The sequence below is a fragment of the Phallusia mammillata genome, chromosome 8 (assembly GCF_965637545.1).
Source record: "Phallusia mammillata chromosome 8, kaPhaMamm4.hap1.1, whole genome shotgun sequence".
In the NCBI taxonomy this organism is placed as follows: domain Eukaryota; kingdom Metazoa; phylum Chordata; class Ascidiacea; order Phlebobranchia; family Ascidiidae; genus Phallusia; species Phallusia mammillata.
This window is the reverse complement of record NC_137259.1, coordinates 11,836,060-11,853,485: the sequence shown is the minus strand read 5'-3', so window position 1 is coordinate 11,853,485 and position 17,426 is coordinate 11,836,060. Positions and strand designations below refer to the sequence as shown.

Below are 17,426 nucleotides of genomic sequence, written 5' to 3'. Positions count from 1 at the left end.
TACTTTCTGTTGCAACGAACTTCTGAGATAATGCTTAAGAGCAGATGACAATGACACAGAACAAGGCTAGTGACTGCAGGTAACCACGTTGTTGCGACATAAAACACATTGATATCAGGATGTGAAACGGTGTTAATAACGTACTGTGACAATTCTCTGTCCGCAGTTTCTCTCACACTTATCGAAATTATGTTACATAACACTACGCGTACAAACGTTTGAACTTTTAACAACGTTTCTAGTCTTTCGCCTGTTGTTTGAAGTCATTTTTATTGTTTGGAGAAGCAACGATAAGACCGACTACTCATTAATACTTAAAACAATCTTAACACCTAACACAGGGGTCGCCAACCCGCTGCTCCGGAGCCGCATGCGGCTCTTTGATCCCTCTGATGCGGCTCAGTTTTTGAATTTACCAAATGTTGTACATTTGAATAAAAATTATGTGACGATTATGCTGAACACAAAAGTCGAACACGAAAATTGAAGTGCAGTAGCATGACTGTACTAGCTTGTTGTAGTTACCTGCAACCCCATCTCTATACCATCAAACGTGAAGTCTGAAAGAGGCAAACTGGCGGAGCGCAGGTTAATACGCAATATGAGACAAACATAAATTCATAACTGGGATCAACCCTAAAGCGTCTATGCAGACCAGCGATCACGGCACACTCATATATAAATCACAGTACGCCAGGCCCATTGAAGGCGCTATACCGAATCAGCCGGTGGTGAATGCTTGGTGACCGGCTGATTCGGTATAGCGCCTTCAATGGGCCAGGCGCAATATGAGACAATACTGTTTTTGTTTGCAGTGTGTGTGCGCGCGTAACAATAGCTGTTTGTTAATTGTTACGTTAGAAACGCGTTAACAATAGAATACAAATCTGCAAAAACAGAATATGCAACGCTACGTAAAGTTGTTTCTCTGCTGACGAGACTAGTATACCGGTGTGTCTAATATGCAATGAAACACTAGCTAAACAACAACAAAAAGTCGAATGTCATAAGACTAAAAACGTTTTGCATTTTATTTTAAATTTTAAAACGACTTTGTGGCTCCCAGTGTTTTTTTACTACGTGAAACTGGTCCGAGTGGCTCTTTGGGTGGTAAAGGTTGGCGACCCCTGACCTAACAGTTTAAGTTCCTTGTTACGTGCTAACATTCGATCGCTGCTTAGACGCAACTGTGAGGTACCTACTAGAATATTTCTGACCTAAAACTAACCATCAATAATTCAAAAATGCTGAGCCCTCTGCAACTTTTCTAAATTACTGTTTATTTCAACGAGGTTTCAATTAAAAAAAAACGATTGCAAAAACAGTACGAACACAATTAAATACATAAAAATGCTTAAAAAATTGCATATGGATAACCTTAATTGCATAACATCACTTTAAAAAAGAAGAAATAAAATCTTAGAAGTAGGCCTACAACAGTGAATCCCAAACTTCTTCTTTTCATGGCCCAAATGTTTGGGGACCGGGTAGCTAGGGTGAGGTTGAATCACCATTATGCTGATCAGGACAAGCTTTCAAAAAACATTGCTTCCAATAAAATACAAACGAAAGTAACTGTGATTAAATTTCTCGACATGAATAAATATTTAACATGTTGAAGAAGATTTCACAAGTATTTTTTTGGTTAGAAGTTAATAAACCAGGATCACAAATATTTTTTTATAACACTCAATTTCTCCTCTCTTAAATTGCATTGATGCAACCTGCTTTAAAAACTAAAAAAAAATAATTAAATTGTGAGATATATGAATATAGCAATCACTGCAACAAGAAAAAATGATAAAAAGTGTGACAACCCAGTTTTGTGCACACTTGGACGAGTTTTCAGAGGAAGTTTCACACGCTCATGTTGCGTCATGATATTTTCTCTTGCCTGTTTCCATTTTCCTGGCCCTGAAAGTCTGTACTGATATGGAGTACAAGCGTGGAAAAACACCTACAAGAAGAGATAAAATGCACTGAAACTTTAATACATAACTAGTATCATTGTTTGGGTTCTGGAGTTATAACAAAGTGTTTTCCCAACAAAAGAGTTCAGTTTAGTTTTTAACAAAAAAGCTCAGTTTAGTTCATATTAGCATTCATTTACCCCCAAACGAAATAGTTGCTTTCAATACACCACTTTTATTGGAGTGCGCTGATTGTCATTAACAAGCGAAATGTACCTTATAGGCCAGCACTGGGTCCATAATTGCAAGCCGCAAGAGGTTCGGTTTTACACCGATTTCAGCAGCAAGCTCATCCATGTATTTCACATAATCCACCTGCAGAAATTTAAAATCTGTACACAAGTTGTGGCACAAGCACAAAATAAAAATACACATCACAATTTAGAAGCCTAGGTTGTGCAGAAATTCTTGATTTAGGCATAAGACTCTTTTTCTTACATTGAAAGTGTAGAGCAGTGTTTCTTAACCTTTTTAGCGCTCGTACCCTTTGAGCTTTCATGAAATTTTCTCGTACCCCTTGTCTACAATGGCCGATGGAAGTAAATAAAATTGTAATAATAGGAATTAAACTCAGTGTATTTATAACTTGCATGTCAAATGCATGCTTTAAAACAGTATTGTAAGTAGTACAAAACCAACCCGTTCTAGACATATAACAAAGTAACTTGTTGCACATTCTTTACAAATATGCATGTCGTACCCCCTGCTTTGGTGCTTCATACCCCCAAGGGGTACACGTACCCCTGGTGTAGAGAATGAGTGGGTGCTGTTCATGCACTATATATACTAGGGATGTGCCAAAACTGCAAATGTTCTGTTTGGTCGAGCACCGAGCATCCCAGGTTAATGCTCGATGCTCGGTGCATTATGACGTCACAAAAATTCCCCATTCTACGCTAGTTTTAAGGTCTCTTACGTCACCAGCGGTATGTTAAGTTGTACATTAGTGTTTTTTTTTTAATAACTAATTTTACATTTGTTTATCATTCAATAGACTTAAATTCCAGCCAAAGCACACTAATCTGTCTGCTTTCTGTTTACTATTGATACCAGCTGGACAAACCACTATTACTCAGAAAAATATTGTGAAGTCATAACCACATGGAAAGAACAAGCATTGGCATGAATCACAAAAAAGGTTGCTGACCCCTGTACTAGATGGGTTTTATGCAAATATATAAAAAAATTGCCTGCACAGTGTGTCTTTGTGTGGCATAGTATCTTTTTTTCATGTCATCTTTTTGTCTTTGGATGTAAAAGTTCATTGTGGGCTTGGAAGGTAGCTCAGATAAACCTTGAAACAAATTTGTGGTTTATTTTGAGTAACATTGAACTAGGCCAGTGATAACAAACATTTCATTTTTTTATATTGATGTTTTATATCATGTTGTATCATGTTTGTAGCCAATTCAAATAATAATTTACACCTAAGTACAGTATTAAACTAGAAGGGTGGCTTAGCACATATTGACCTTGCATATACACTATAACCTATTTTACAACATAAATATATTTCCTATGCTTATTTTGTATTGGGTCCCATATTAGCCACTGTCTTTTATAACTTTAGTCGTTTCTGCAGGCAAAAACTCATGGGTCCCCACACATGCAAACTTGAAAATAATGCATTTCAAGAGATAACCATGAGAAAGTCGGGTGTTGTAAGGTAAAACACAGTGATCGGCACTGGGCTTAAATAATAATACTATGTAGAATACAAACTATAAAATTAGATTCACCCCAGATATTGTTTGAAGTATGTCCTATTTAACGTTTTAAAAAACGGACCCATTTTAGGGGGCTAGTAAGGCAACTAATTGGGTTCGACACACAAACTAAAAAATCCACAATGACTCCATCAATAGTACTGCAAAATTTCAGCCCAGTCCGCCAATGTTTAAAATTTCGACCACTAGAGGTGTTTTGAGCAACAACCGTTAATGTTTCTGACGTCATAGGGCTGTTAACAAGCCCCTAACTGCCATGGCGCAAAAACGATCACCAAGCAACCCACCAACGAGCAACATACAACTGGTTGCCCTTGTAACACTATTGCTCCAAAGAAATCTTTCGTTTGTGGTGCCCAGTAACATACAAATACGTTTTACACTTTAGGGGCTTATGGGGTAAATGTTAGGACTACAGGGTTGAACACAACAATCGACACCTATAAATGGCATACTATACATGAAATCCAAATTTCAGCCAATTCTGACACTGTTTAAAAACTCACCCATTTTAGGGGGATAGCGGGGTAAATACTGGGGTTATCAACAAAAACAAAGTGGGATGCACATCTACATAACTATATCTACCATATGTGTAAATTTCAGCCAAATCCATCAAACATTTGATGGAAAAACGAGTCGGACAAACTTCGGGGGGAAAATACCCATTTTAGGGGGCTAGCGGGGTAAATACTGGGGATCAACAAAAACAAAGTGGGATGCACATCTACATAACTATATCTACCATCTGTGTAAATTTCAGCCAAATCCATCAAACATTTGATGGAAAAGCGAGTCGGACAAACTTTGGGAAGAAAAAAAAGGAAGAAAAACAAACAAAAAACAATTCGAGTAAAATCAATATGTGTCCCCTTCAGGGAAGGGGACCCATAATTATTTCCTGTTGTGTCCATCGGTTTCATTTATAATGTGTCCTATATGTTACCACAACTAAAAGTACATAAAATATGTGATATCAGTAATGATTAAAAGCAAAATATTCATAGCAACTGCATAAAAATTAAACATTTTAAAATGCAGTTCTTAGCAGGGGCTGTCGATTTGGATTTTTCACATCTATGTATGGTATTATGAACAAACCAACCTTTAAATAATCTTGTGATCCAACGGCACTGAAGTTCAGAAATTGGATTTACTGCACCTCCAGGTTGAATGGCACCAACAACAGCAAGGGTGCTTCTTTCTAGCTGGGGTGGCCATATATATTTATAGAGGTCTGTCTCGTTGTTTTTAACCTGACATACAGTAAAATAGATTAAATAAATTTGATCGTTAAATAAAACAGAAACTCACCTTTAAAATTTGATTGTCCAAAAATGGATAGGCAAAGTTATAACCTGTTGCAAAAATTACATAGTCTATTTGTTCAAATGTATTGTCTTCAAAATATACTCCATTTTTGGCAAAACTAGAAACATTTCCCTTGACAGTTAGAGTTCCACTTAGCACTCTATTTGGCAAATCATCGTTAATCATCGGATGCTATACATATAGTGTCAAACAAACTCTGTTACTGTTCTTTTTGACAACAATTTCTGTGTCCAGGAAGTATTACTTTTAAATAAACATGTCACCTAAAAGATATTGAATACCTGAGAAAGTACTGCATGCTTTGGTCGAAGGCCATATGTTTCATGGTCAAATTTTTTGTTGAGCACAGTCTGTCCATAAAAGTTAGTCACAGCTGATGGAAGTTTGTTAAGCAGGAACTGATTAAACCTGAATAGAATGAGAGTTCAGTTTTTTGTCTCTAAGAGTATGTATCCACGAAAAAATTGCAAAAAAATGATTTTAAACTTGGTACCATGGTAACCTTCAGAATACCATTTAAAATTTGTGTTGTGGTCTCATGAGCCAAAGGTATAAGTCACAACCTGAAACGCCTATTTAATAAAAATTAAATGCATTTGGAACCTAAAAAAAAGATATAAGAAAGAAACAAAAAAATGGGGAATATGTGTCCCCTTTATAAGTGGCGAAGTAACAAAATGTATAATGAATATTTTAGGAATAGCAAGAGTTTGCATTAATCAGGTCTATTGTTACCTGTTTATTCGTACAATATCTAGTGGTAGTCCATAATCATCTACTCGATTCATGACCCATGCACCTCTTCGGGTACTTAAAAACACCTTTGGCAAAAAATATACAATTAAATCTGAGATTTGTGTTGAATGAAACCAAAACACATACCTGTTTGGCAACCCTACTCAACTCAACAGATATATCTCCACCAGAATTTCCAATTCCAACAACCAATACCCTTTTGTTTTCAAATCCATTGAAATTTCTGTAATCATGACTGTGCATATGACCCCCACCAAACAGCTCAAAACCTTGAAAGTAGATAAATGACCAATACATGTAATGTTTAAATATGACTAAAACAAAGCTGGATTAACAGAAGTATATAAATATGTACTGTACCTGCAAAAGATGACAGTGGTAAATATGGCACTGCATGGTGTCCTACAGCAACAATAATTCCGTCAAACAGGTTTACAACTTCTTCTTTTGTTTCAATGTTTTTGGATCGAACAATCCTACAAAAAAAACTCTCTTTTTGGACACTTAGTTAGAAGTAGAATGAAGTATAAATAAGTGATGGGTCGATACCAGGTTTTGAAGCGAGTACCGATACCGGGACCACATGTATATACCTTCGATACCAAGTACTGAGTATGATTACCGAGTAATTAAGTTTAGTGTTGTACTTAGTTGTATATCACTATCTAATTTATCTGCCATGGCCGGGGTACAGACGTGCACACAAACACATGCAGAAAAATGTAATCTCCACATAAAAGCGCATTTTTGTGCTGTCCGAAGCAAATATTGGCAAAAAGCCCGTATTCTTATGGTGAAAACCGGCCTGCGGTATTGAAAACTGAGATAAAATATTTAGATACCGCGTATGAGTATCGATACTACTGAAATCGTTCGATACTGAGTACCCATGGGCGTCTGCAGCGGGGGCGTGTGCCCCCCCTGGAAAAAAGAAAAACGCAAAAGGTCGCAAAATCCGCATCTTAAAACACAATAAACATTCACACAGTGTTATACAAAAACTTTTCCTGGAACGTAAACTGAAGACGTCGTGGGTCTCCACCCTGGGTCATTCCATGTCAAACGTCCCAGAAAAATGGCAAAAGTTAACCCACCCTCTCAGATTTTCTTCAAATTTCACATGTCCATGCAGCTAGTTACACTGATTTCAACAAAAATTTTATTTTTTAAATCTATCAATGTTTCACGAAGTTACGACATTTTTAAAATATGTCAAATATGTGATCACTGCAGCGACGCGCATCAATGCTTTTTGATGTACTATGTTTAAAATGTTGTATTTCTTTCTAATTTGTATATTGTGGTCATTTTGGTACGTTAGGTGAACCTTTAGGTCATTCTCAATCACCTCATTATAGTTTTTCATGTTTTTGAAATATGGGTCAGTAATTTAAGGGGGTTCAGTTTGGGGGTATGCGAATATGCATTCATGCGTAACGACAACTTTAAAAGCTCATATCTTAAAGAGCACATTAGCTACAAAGTTGAGTAATGGCTCAAATGAAAGCTCTTGCTGAGTACTTTCCTTGTTCTTAATTTGATAATGCTTCTCTGTAATTTGTTTGAAGCAGGGTCATAATAAAACACAGGTTCATTTTTCGGATATTTTTGTGATACTGCTTTTATTATCTATACTTTATGTGCCCTAATTTGTGATTAAAAGTTGTTAAGATGCAAAAGTTTAGTGTAGGTGTCTCACTGGATACTGAATGCCACAAAAAGGCATATCCAGCAAAAAAACAAGGTACTTTACCAATTGACTCTCTAACAGATGAAGAACAAGTGCTTCTGAATATTCGAGTTGCTGCTGATAAGGGCAATGAATATTGTTTGGAGAACATATGTATTTTCCACAAGTACAATTACATTGGTCGGTACCCTTCTATGCAGAAGAAGTGTTGTCCTTTTCATGTCCACACCAAACCAGTCAAAAATCGTAATATACGTCCTATCACTTGGGAATATTATCAAAAATATAAAAATTAAAATTTAAACATTGTACCGTGAAAAGGTGTGATTTTCCGTTTGAGCTAGTCTTTTCTCTTGACCAGTTACTTGGGTGTCATTATGGGGACTTGTATTTTTTCTGCTATCGTACTGCCACTGTTCTTAATTTTTTTCATTTTAGAGATAATGTTGTCAAAAGATTTTATTTTCATTTTGTCTTCATCTTTAGTGTCAGGTTGGTCTTGCTATAGGGCTACGTCACTGACATTAAAAAAAATTGGACATCTTTGCATGAAGGCATCATGAATTTGAAATAATTTTCTTTTCCCATAGAAAATGTTACTGCTTGAAGGCACACCATGCAACTTCACAGTTATTCACCTCAACGCTCTGTAAACTTTCATTAAGCCTGCTGAAAGATTCGTTTGCTTCAACAGTAAATGCAATGTTATATATATCACTGTCAGTCAAACTCGAAGCTTCTTCATTTGATGATACATTTTGAGAGAGAGTTTCTTTAAGTCTTGTACTGTAGTTGACACACACCTTTTTTCCCGGGACAATGTTTAAATTTTAATTTTTATATTTCTGGTAACATTCTCAAGTGATAGAATGTATACTACAGTTTTTGACTGGTTTGGTGTGGACTTGAAAAGGACAACACTTCTTCTGCATAGAAGGGTACCGACCAATGTAATTGTACTTGTGGAAAATACATATGTTCTCCAAACAACATTCATTGCCCTTATCAGCAGCAACTCGAATGTTCAGAAGCACTTGTTCTTCATCTGTTAGAGAGTCAATTGGTAAAATACCTTGTTTTTGTGCTGGATATGCCTTTTTGTGGCATTCAGTATCCAGTGAGGCACCTACACTAAACTTTTGCATTTTAACAACTTTTTAATCACAAATTAGGGCACATAAAGTATAGATAATAAAAGCAGTATCACAAAAATATCCGAAAAATGAACCTGTGTTTTATTATGACCCTGCTTCAAACAAATTACAGAGAAGCATTATCAAATTAAGAACAAGGAAAGTACTCAGCAAGAGCTTTCATTTGAGCCATTACTCAACTTTGTAGCTAGTGTGCTCTTCAAGATATGAGCTTTTAAAGTTGTCGTTACGCATGAATGCACATTTGCATACCCCCAAACTGAACCCCCTTAAATTACTGACCCGTATTTCAAAAACATGAAAAACTATAATGAGGTGATTGAGAATGTCCTAAAGGTTCACCTAACCTACTAAAATGACCACAATATACAAATTAGAAAGAAATCTGACATTTTAAACACAGTATTTTAAAAATCATTGATGCGCGTCGCTGCAGTGATCACATTTTTGACATATTTTCAAAAAGTCATAACTTCGTGAAACATTGATAGTTTTCAAAAAAAAATTTGTTGTTGAAATCAGTGTAACTAGCTGCATTCACATTTTAAATTTTATAAAAATCTGAGGGGGTGGGTTAACTGGCCTGGGCAGTTGACATGGAATGACCCACCCTGTTAAATGCACCCAATACAAGCTGTAACTGTAACACAACAGGATGAGGTTTTACAACAGATTAAATGAATCGAACATTATTACTTATCAATAGCTCAGTAACAAGCATATTATTACGTCATTGATGGATGTGTAAAAAAGCCATTATGTGATACCTTCACTGTGTCTGTTATTACATCTAATAAGGTATGTGTATGTAAATTCTACTTACGTTAAAAAGTTATTTGCCAACCTACCACATACTTCAGTGATAGTTAATATTCTGTTTATTGCACTACTTTGCTACATTGGGATTGACAAGAATGAGTATCACTGTCAGATGGTTTTTGTTCTGAAATACCGTTTATCGAACGGCGATGTGACGATAGTATTGCCCTCCCCTGTATTGTTTCCTGCGGAAGCCCATGTGAGTACCGGGTACTCGTCCCATTACTATTATATATTTCATAACTCACTGGCTGCCACTTTCTGAAGATGACTTTTCCCTGCATTTGCAAACCCACCCAAGTGATAAACATGTTTTGTGTTTTCTAAATTATATGAAACAGTATTTGTGCCTACAGCCTTCTCTATCAGAACAATGTCTGTTATGTTTTCACCAACAAACACTTAAACAAATGCATAGTGTTAAGAAAACAAATACATAGTGTTAAGTAGCGGACGCTTTGTTTCTAACGTTACCCTTTGAATACATGTGTATGACAAGCTGAAAGCCACACTTTTAAGGTTTGCATCAAGTGCAAAAGTGGTAATTTAAAAAAAATAGTTTTCCTGATTTGCATAAACAGTCCATCGTGGTTTTGAAACTAGTGGTAGATTAAAAAAAAGCTCGAACCCAAAACAATTGATTTGCAATGTCATTTAACATCCTGGTTGGATGTATATCCTATCTTTGGTTGGTAACACTTACCATCTTCCAGTTTCATGATAATCCCTCGCAAACTCACATGATACAACTTCAGTTTTAAATTGAATGTGCTTATCTAATCCAAACCTGTTTAACATATAGGTTGATATTGATATACTGTAGCATGCACCATTAGGAGCATGAACAAAAGTTTATGATAGCATTGCAAACAGATAAGCCACAAAAACATGTGATACCACAAAAATAAACAGTAAATATATATATCACTCAACTTGTTTGCATACATCCTAAAATACTCCACAATTTTTGTGTTGTGCATAAAGTTTGGAAAGTGCTCAGGAATTGGAAAGTCTGAGAAACACATCATTTCTTTACTAGTGTTAATAATGGTTGATTTGTAGACACAAGCACCAACAGTCTTTTCCTCTGTGTATCTCCACAAACCTATGCAATTTTGAAGCACTTTTATACACTTAACAAATTTATCCAAGCTAACACTCAGTTCTTGTTTGTGTAAATGTAATGAACCACCATAGGGGTAATATGATATCAAGACTATTGTGATAAAGTAAACTAACCATTTAAAAAAGCACAGAGGCAAATGATTAGTTCCTAAAGACACATTTTAAATACTTTTCATTGCCACCAAGACTTACCCCCAATATCGCCAGATCTTTCATAGCAAACAGGAATTAAACATTCATCCAAACAACATTTTATGGCAGTAAGTCCACTTGCACCACCTCCGATAATGCAAATTCTTTTGGGGGACTTCATTTGTTATAAGACACCCTGAAAACAGTACAAAACATTTATTGTATGTTAGTGACATGTAACACGCTGGTACTGCGTTACTTAACCAATTGTTAAAGCGCTTTGAAACACAATAATTGTTGCAACTTGCAGGCAAAGCTGAAAACTTGTATTTGGGGATTTCCCGAAACTGAAATGCGACGATTCTTGACAAAAATCAAATACGGTACAACAGGGCTTTGGTAAGCGCTTATTTCTACATCAGTTTACATGGAGCGTTTAAGCGTATTCAACACGCTTAATCGATACGCATTTCTCTCGTTTCCGAAAAAGGAAAAAGGCAAAGCGTATTGGAGATCTCCGATTGCCAATACGCCTGAAACAGGTGGTTTGAACACGCTTACGGCGCGAATACGCTTACAGGAACTTTTTGTGAACAGTTTGTCAAATGATGCTGATTTGTCAAATTTTTGCACAAATCAACTTGGATACTTTCAGTTGTTACTTATCCGCCTAGGTTGCAAGTTTAGTTAAGTTTTTAGTCCGAGTTGTTGTAAAATTACATAAAATGATCTACTTTAGTTAAATAACTTGTGATTTAAGTAACAATTTAGTGTAGCAGCGGGATTCAAGAAGTTATATGTAAGCAGAAAAGACACCCAGGAAACTACAGATGACCTACTAATTCATGGTAGCACGTTGTTAATCGCAATAAAGACAAGTCTTTTTGTATGAAACCTTGCTTCCAACGACGCGAGATAACGCAGTTAATTAGTTTAATTAACTGTCAACTTTTCATCCCCCATTTCTGGGAGTCTGTCGTGCGCGCGTTATTAACTTTGGTATCCCGCTGCTGTTTTGTCGTGCTGTACATTTGCACCCAACGTTTTCGATTTAATGGTGTTGATACTGCCCTTTGTGCTGGTGGGCCAAACGTAAGCAAACTAACAAGTCTGTGAATAAAAACTGTGTTTGCTGTTGTTGCATCTCTTTGATAAAAAAGTTTGCTAAACATTTGTGGTTTATACTCAAGGTGATAGCAATAATAAATCATGTCAGGAAAAAATCTTTGGAATAAAGAAAATACAACTCTGCTTCTACAGCTTATTGAGGAGCAAGAAGACCGAAAAAGTCGTGATAAAATAATGACTAAGATGACTGATGCTTTTATTAAGGGCATCAATCAAATTTCGCAGCAGCCTGCTGTTGTGGTGCAACTCGCTGACCCCTCGAAAACAGACAAATAGTGTGTTTACTGATTATGACTGTTTTTTTATATGTAGACTTATTTCTTTAATACCTTTCCTTCATACCTTCTGTACCTTCATTTCACTTGATTATTTTTAAAACACTGTACTTCTGCAATTTTGTTCTGTACTACTGTGCACATTTGTATATTTAGTGTTTGTTTTTTGTATTTTTTCATGCAAAAATAAATACCATTGTGAACAAACACACACACAACTGATTTGATTTAAAATCTTTGAGACCGTCGTAAGGGTTGGGTTTGAAACAAATGTTCCTCTATGGCCTGACGAACTAGGGCTCCAGCACTGGTAGGGTCAACCTCAAGTGGCCGTGTGTATGGTTGTGCAAGATTTGGATCAGTTCAGAACACTCAATAGTAGTGTGCTCTTGTTCACAAATATTGTGAAGTGCACAACAAGCTGAGATAATGTATGGAGCCAGTTCAACCGAAGCATCTACTTTTTTTCCAAGAATGCGCCATCTGGCCTTAAGCCTTCCAAAGGAGTTTTCAACACAAATTCGAACCGAACTATGGTAACAGTTGAAAGATTCCTTAGATGGTGACAAATTGAAACCAATAAAAGGTTTGATTAGCCATGGCAGCATTGGATATGCTGGATCTCCAAGAATCAGCAGTGGGACTTCAACCCCATTAAGTGTAATTGGAGCCTTTAAAAAGAAGCTGTTTTAGACACATGACAAAAGAACTAGCCGTAACTGGGCAATAAACATACCCTAGGTAACCGATCAGCAAATTTGAACAAACCAGAATTTTTAAAAACAGTGGCATCATGGACGCTACCAGGCATTACAATGTTGATGTCACGGAACCTAAAAATAAAAAATAAAAACAGTCACTTCAAGTTTTCATACATGATGGGAAAATATTTTCTGTTCCATATCGGTTTTAGAGTTTACTTACATATAGTTATCATCAACAACTGCCTGCAAAATCATGGAATCCCAACCCTTTCTATTTGTATAATCTTTTTTGCCATCAGTTGGTGCTGTGATAGGAATGTGGCTCCCATCAATGCAACCATATACCTAAAACACATAGATATTTGTTGTATTCTCTCTTTAACTAGAAATTAGTCTTACATACCTGTGGAAAATGTTGGTTGTTTTTTATTCTTTCTGCTATTTCCTTAGCTTCATTTTCAGTTGGCATCTTGATAAACATCGCTAGCTTGTTGTTTATAGCCATGCAAAATCTGCAAATTTTCAACGCATTAAATTCTTTCACCCTTTGCATTGCATACAAGTTCAAACTTATTCCAACCTTTTTAGGCAATTGTAAACAGAAGACTTGCTCACACCAAAGTTGTGAGCAACTGTTCGATATTCCGCGGATGAGGCAAGTTTGTAGATGGCAATTGCCATTCGTTTTTCAGCACTTATTGCTTCCCGTACAGTAATATCATCTAAAGGTAAACCAATTAAAATAATCAGAAAGATGTGTTTTGTTTAAGTAAGAGAAACAAACCTGGTTTTATGTCATGACACAATAATTCCAGCAACCTCATGAATGTTGATTTTCTCATCCTAAAGTTTTCAATCCATTGTCCATCATTGTACAACTGGACATCTGATTCCCAATAATTTCCACTCCTGCACAATTAATGTATGGTTTCTCTATGTTAGAACCAAAAATTTATGTTTAATTAATACGGTAGTTCTTACCTTTGGTACATCCACACTCGACCAGTTCGCCTATCAACTTTAAATTTCAAACTCAAGCAACTGCTGCACAGATATTGAAACTTTTTTTGCTTGTCTTCTTGCTCACAATACAGAAACATACACAAACAATCCCAGATATACTTAAAAACTAAAAAAATTGGTAATTTACGCTTGTCCATAACTTTGCAATGATCACCAACTCTTTTCGCGCGACTCTGAAAACCTTCAATGCGATTCGCTTCGGAAGCCATGTAATTTTACGCTTCGGCGAATTGAACGCGTGACGTCACACAATGCGCATTAACTTTGCGATTCGATTCGCTCATGTAAACAGGGTTACGTGGTCTTCAACCTTTTCAGCACAATCGCCCCCTTGCTAGGACACTGGCTTAAAATCGCCCCCCATTACATTGTTATTTTTTATTAAAGTTCTTGCACCACGAATACTTATGTTAACAGTTAAAACACAATTTAATTGCTAAAACAACACTGAGTCAATTTCATGCAATTCTAACGAATTCAAGCAAAGTTTGTGACGTCATAGATAAGACTAGATGATACAATTATGCGCAAACAATAGCCGTTTTTGTTATTTTGATTGAAAACAATGGGGCACTACTCGGTAGAAGAGAAACCTGTACATTCCACTTTATTAACTTACACTTCTAGATTTATCATATTAAATTACTTCACAGTTTTTGAAGCGCTAGTAGGCCTATAGAAAGTGTAAAAGTGAAACAAGTTTGAAGGAAAGATCTTTACCATTATATTAAAAGGTGTATATCTGGTCACCATACATAGCCTTAACAAAGCGTCCCCTGTGGCCAAATAAACAGCCCAACCTTGCTCTCGAGATCGCAAAAAGTACAAACAAATCACCAAATGCTATATATTCAAATAGCAGCAAAAGCTCATACGCCATGTGTGCATGGTGTTTGTTTCCAAGACAAATAAAACTTGCTTGTAAGTCAGCCTAGTCTTACAATTATTGTATATTTTTATAGAATCAGTAATTTTGAAATCGCCCCCCTGGGAAGTAAAATCGCCCCCCAAACTACAAAATTGTCAGTATCGCCCCCGTCGAAGAACCCTGGTCTACATAATACATTACTTAACAACAACAAAATAATAATAATACATTACTTTATACAGGCCACAGAACATTTTCCTATTTTTTAAAATGATTGGTAAAAAATCAATAATTTTGTTTTTGTAATTCCAACGATTTAATTTCTGAGCTTAATTTCTCAGCTAATATCTGACCCCAAATAAAATTGTAGTGCGCCCAAGCTTCACGGACCACAGTTTTAGAACGGCTGCGTTTGGGCTAGGAATCTATTTGACCCTCGCGTGCCATTCTTAAAATTGTCTGGTCTTCTGTGAAAATAGTTTGACCCCTTCCTTGTAGTAGATAAAGTTTGTCTATTTTAATAATGCATGGTTGTAGACTTTCAAGAGTATTCGCAAAATCCTTGTTCGAAAACAAACCTAGCGGATTGTTGTTGTTGTTTTTCTTTAGCTCTTCACTGTGACGCATTTGTCCATGTTTGATTGAATGTATTCACCTGATCACCTCGCCATCACAATTTCCAATTTTGTTTGTTTAGAATCTAAACTTTAGATGTTTCTAATTTTTATGTCCGGCAAACGCGCTACGCCTGAATGCGTTCTGCTCACAACGGGTTCACAGTCGCAATTTTGTTGAAATAAGACATTTGACTTTAATTTTGTTGAACCCTTCAGGTTACTCTAGATTGGACACAAGTAAACGAGACAGCTATGTTTACAACCTTAAAAGCACTAAGCGGTTGCACTAATAACCACTCTTTTAAAGGACTTATTTGTTTTATTTGATTCGTGTGCATTGTGTTGGGTAGACGAGCCTAAAAACTACTTTAAAGCGTTTTATTTCATTATTTGTTTGTTAAAAGTGATGACAGGCACCGAAATGCGACAAGCAAATCCAACGAAAATCATGTTCATAAGCAGGGCTTGCGATCAGTATAATTGATATACATCCACAAACCGAAACGCAAAAGTTCAAAGAATACACGACTTCATATAAACATTACGGCAAATAGCACATGTTGGAATGATGTTGATTTTGATGAGGTTTGTATCAATAAAACCTACAAAATAATACACAACTAAATAAACGAAATATGATATGTCCATATTCTGGAGAGTAAACCAACCAAATAACATACACATCGCATCAAAAGATCGCTACGGCACCAGTGAACTCTAATGCAACGAGACAGTTTTGGTATGTTCTTGATCGAATAGTCAACAGGCAGCACCTGGTTAGAATGCCACTCACGCAACCCACGGATCAGAACAACCAAACTATCTCGCACCGCACATTTCATTGCACCAACCGCAAAAGTCACGCGATGTATATAATCAGATTATTTAAAGCTCAAACAAAAGAGGTAAACAAAGTGAAAATCAAAAGAATTAGGTACTATAGGCTGACATGCATCCACTTACAATAAAAGCGCCACAGTTCATCTTGAACCTGTTCACGCCTGAGCAAAACAGAATCCCAGTTTTATAAAGCCCCATGTTTTTTTCGCTGCTCCCCATGCTTTTTTAACTCCGCGACCGCAAGCGTTTATCGCGTCTAACGACGGATCAACAAAAGTTGTTTGAATCCAACTCAGGCCTGTTTTTAAGCCATGGTAAGCAACACAAGCAAACAACCAGCCATGACCTTAATTCTGTCGTACCATGTGGGTGTTGGTTGATTTTGTAGTAATGGATCTTCAAGAACTTCAGTTTCGTCGACCAGGCTAGACTTACATGAATAGTATTCACTTTCACTGTCGCTGGTGTCAACGTCGTGAGTGAGGGTGCTTATTTCTTCATATGCTTCACCTACGTGGTTTACTAACCAGTATGTTAGGCTAGCAATTGCAACACCTGGAAATGCTTGTGTGGCAACATACGCAACTCCTCCAACAACAACCATATTTTTGACAAAGTCCAACAATACGTGTTGTTTTTGTGGATCATTCGGTGGTTCTTCAGCTTTTGGATCAATGTTTAGCCTCTCGCACACATATTTGACCGCGTTTTCAGCAACGTGTCCGTCATTTCTGTTGTCAATGAACCTTCCCAGTTTTTTTAAAAGCTGCGTATAAATGCCAAAATTAAGCAATTACCACAAAACACTCTAAGTACGCGCTCTGTCCGTTCGCTTAAAATACTTTAAAAAAACTCTTTGAGCTGCTATTAACATATCAAAATCAAAATATGAATGCAAGTTTTTTTGACTTACCCAAGACGTCATAATGCTTGTAATATTCTTGCTACATCACGAATTACCTTACAGCATGCAGCCCAAAACAAAAGCCAACAAGCATAACTGCTAGTCCTGGTTTAAATGCTTCGGGTGCTGGTTTGCTGGATTTTCACCGAGGTGATTTCCCCGGGATTTCTGTGCTGGGTGCTTGTGTCACGCAATGACGTGAGGATATTTGATCGCTTTTAGCCACGACCTTCATACACAATAAAAGCTCCTGGTGTACGTCACTGTTATTTTTACCAAAAAAGAATTTCTCTAAGCAAGCCTTTATTTCTTTTTGACTGGTATTTATTCTGACGATAATGCAAATATATTGAACCTGTTCA

At 36.5% G+C, this 17,426-nt stretch overlaps 2 protein-coding genes across 3 annotated transcripts; both read right to left on the bottom strand.

Moving 5' to 3' along the window:
- Nucleotides 1–1,257: 1,257 nt before the first annotated feature.
- LOC145204418 (flavin-containing monooxygenase 5-like) lies at nucleotides 1,258–11,141 on the bottom strand. Of its 2 annotated transcripts, XM_080076956.1 has the most exons (13): nucleotides 10,970–11,141; nucleotides 10,766–10,901; nucleotides 10,382–10,553; nucleotides 10,152–10,235; nucleotides 6,146–6,261; nucleotides 5,912–6,054; nucleotides 5,765–5,850; nucleotides 5,311–5,437; nucleotides 5,012–5,200; nucleotides 4,803–4,953; nucleotides 3,161–3,264; nucleotides 2,187–2,285; nucleotides 1,258–1,957 (listed from the first exon to the last, which is right to left on the bottom strand). In XM_080076956.1, exons 2-13 carry the CDS (start codon nucleotides 10,884–10,886, stop codon nucleotides 1,751–1,753), a joined length of 1,599 nt encoding a protein of 532 aa, XP_079933082.1. In that variant the 5' UTR covers nucleotides 10,887–10,901; nucleotides 10,970–11,141; the 3' UTR covers nucleotides 1,258–1,750. The 2 variants fall into 2 exon arrangements, with proteins under 2 accessions (XP_079933082.1, XP_079933083.1); XM_080076957.1 differs by lacking the exon at nucleotides 5,012–5,200 and having other exon boundaries at nucleotides 10,970–11,140.
- Nucleotides 11,142–15,684: 4,543 nt separating this feature from the next.
- On the bottom strand, nucleotides 15,685–17,423 carry LOC145205195 (uncharacterized). The gene is made up of 2 exons (XM_080077855.1): nucleotides 17,074–17,423; nucleotides 15,685–16,926 (listed from the first exon to the last, which is right to left on the bottom strand). The coding sequence occupies exons 1-2, from the start codon at nucleotides 17,083–17,085 to the stop codon at nucleotides 16,465–16,467; spliced, it is 474 nt and encodes a 157-aa protein (XP_079933981.1). The 5' UTR covers nucleotides 17,086–17,423; the 3' UTR covers nucleotides 15,685–16,464.
- Nucleotides 17,424–17,426: the final 3 nt, after the last annotated feature.

Excerpts from the sequence above, each read along its gene's own strand:
- LOC145204418 (XM_080076956.1), bottom strand. The coding sequence starts at position 10,886 with ATGAAGTCCCCCAAAAGAATTTGCATTATCGGAGGTGGTGCAAGTGGA. Across the intron at positions 6,055-6,145 it reads ACCACTGTCATCTTTTGCAG|GTTTTGAGCTGTTTGGTGGG; the intron begins GTACAGTACATA and ends TCTACTTTCAAG. Across the intron at positions 1,958-2,186 it reads ACCCAGTGCTGGCCTATAAG|GTGTTTTTCCACGCTTGTAC; the intron begins GTACATTTCGCT and ends CTCTTCTTGTAG.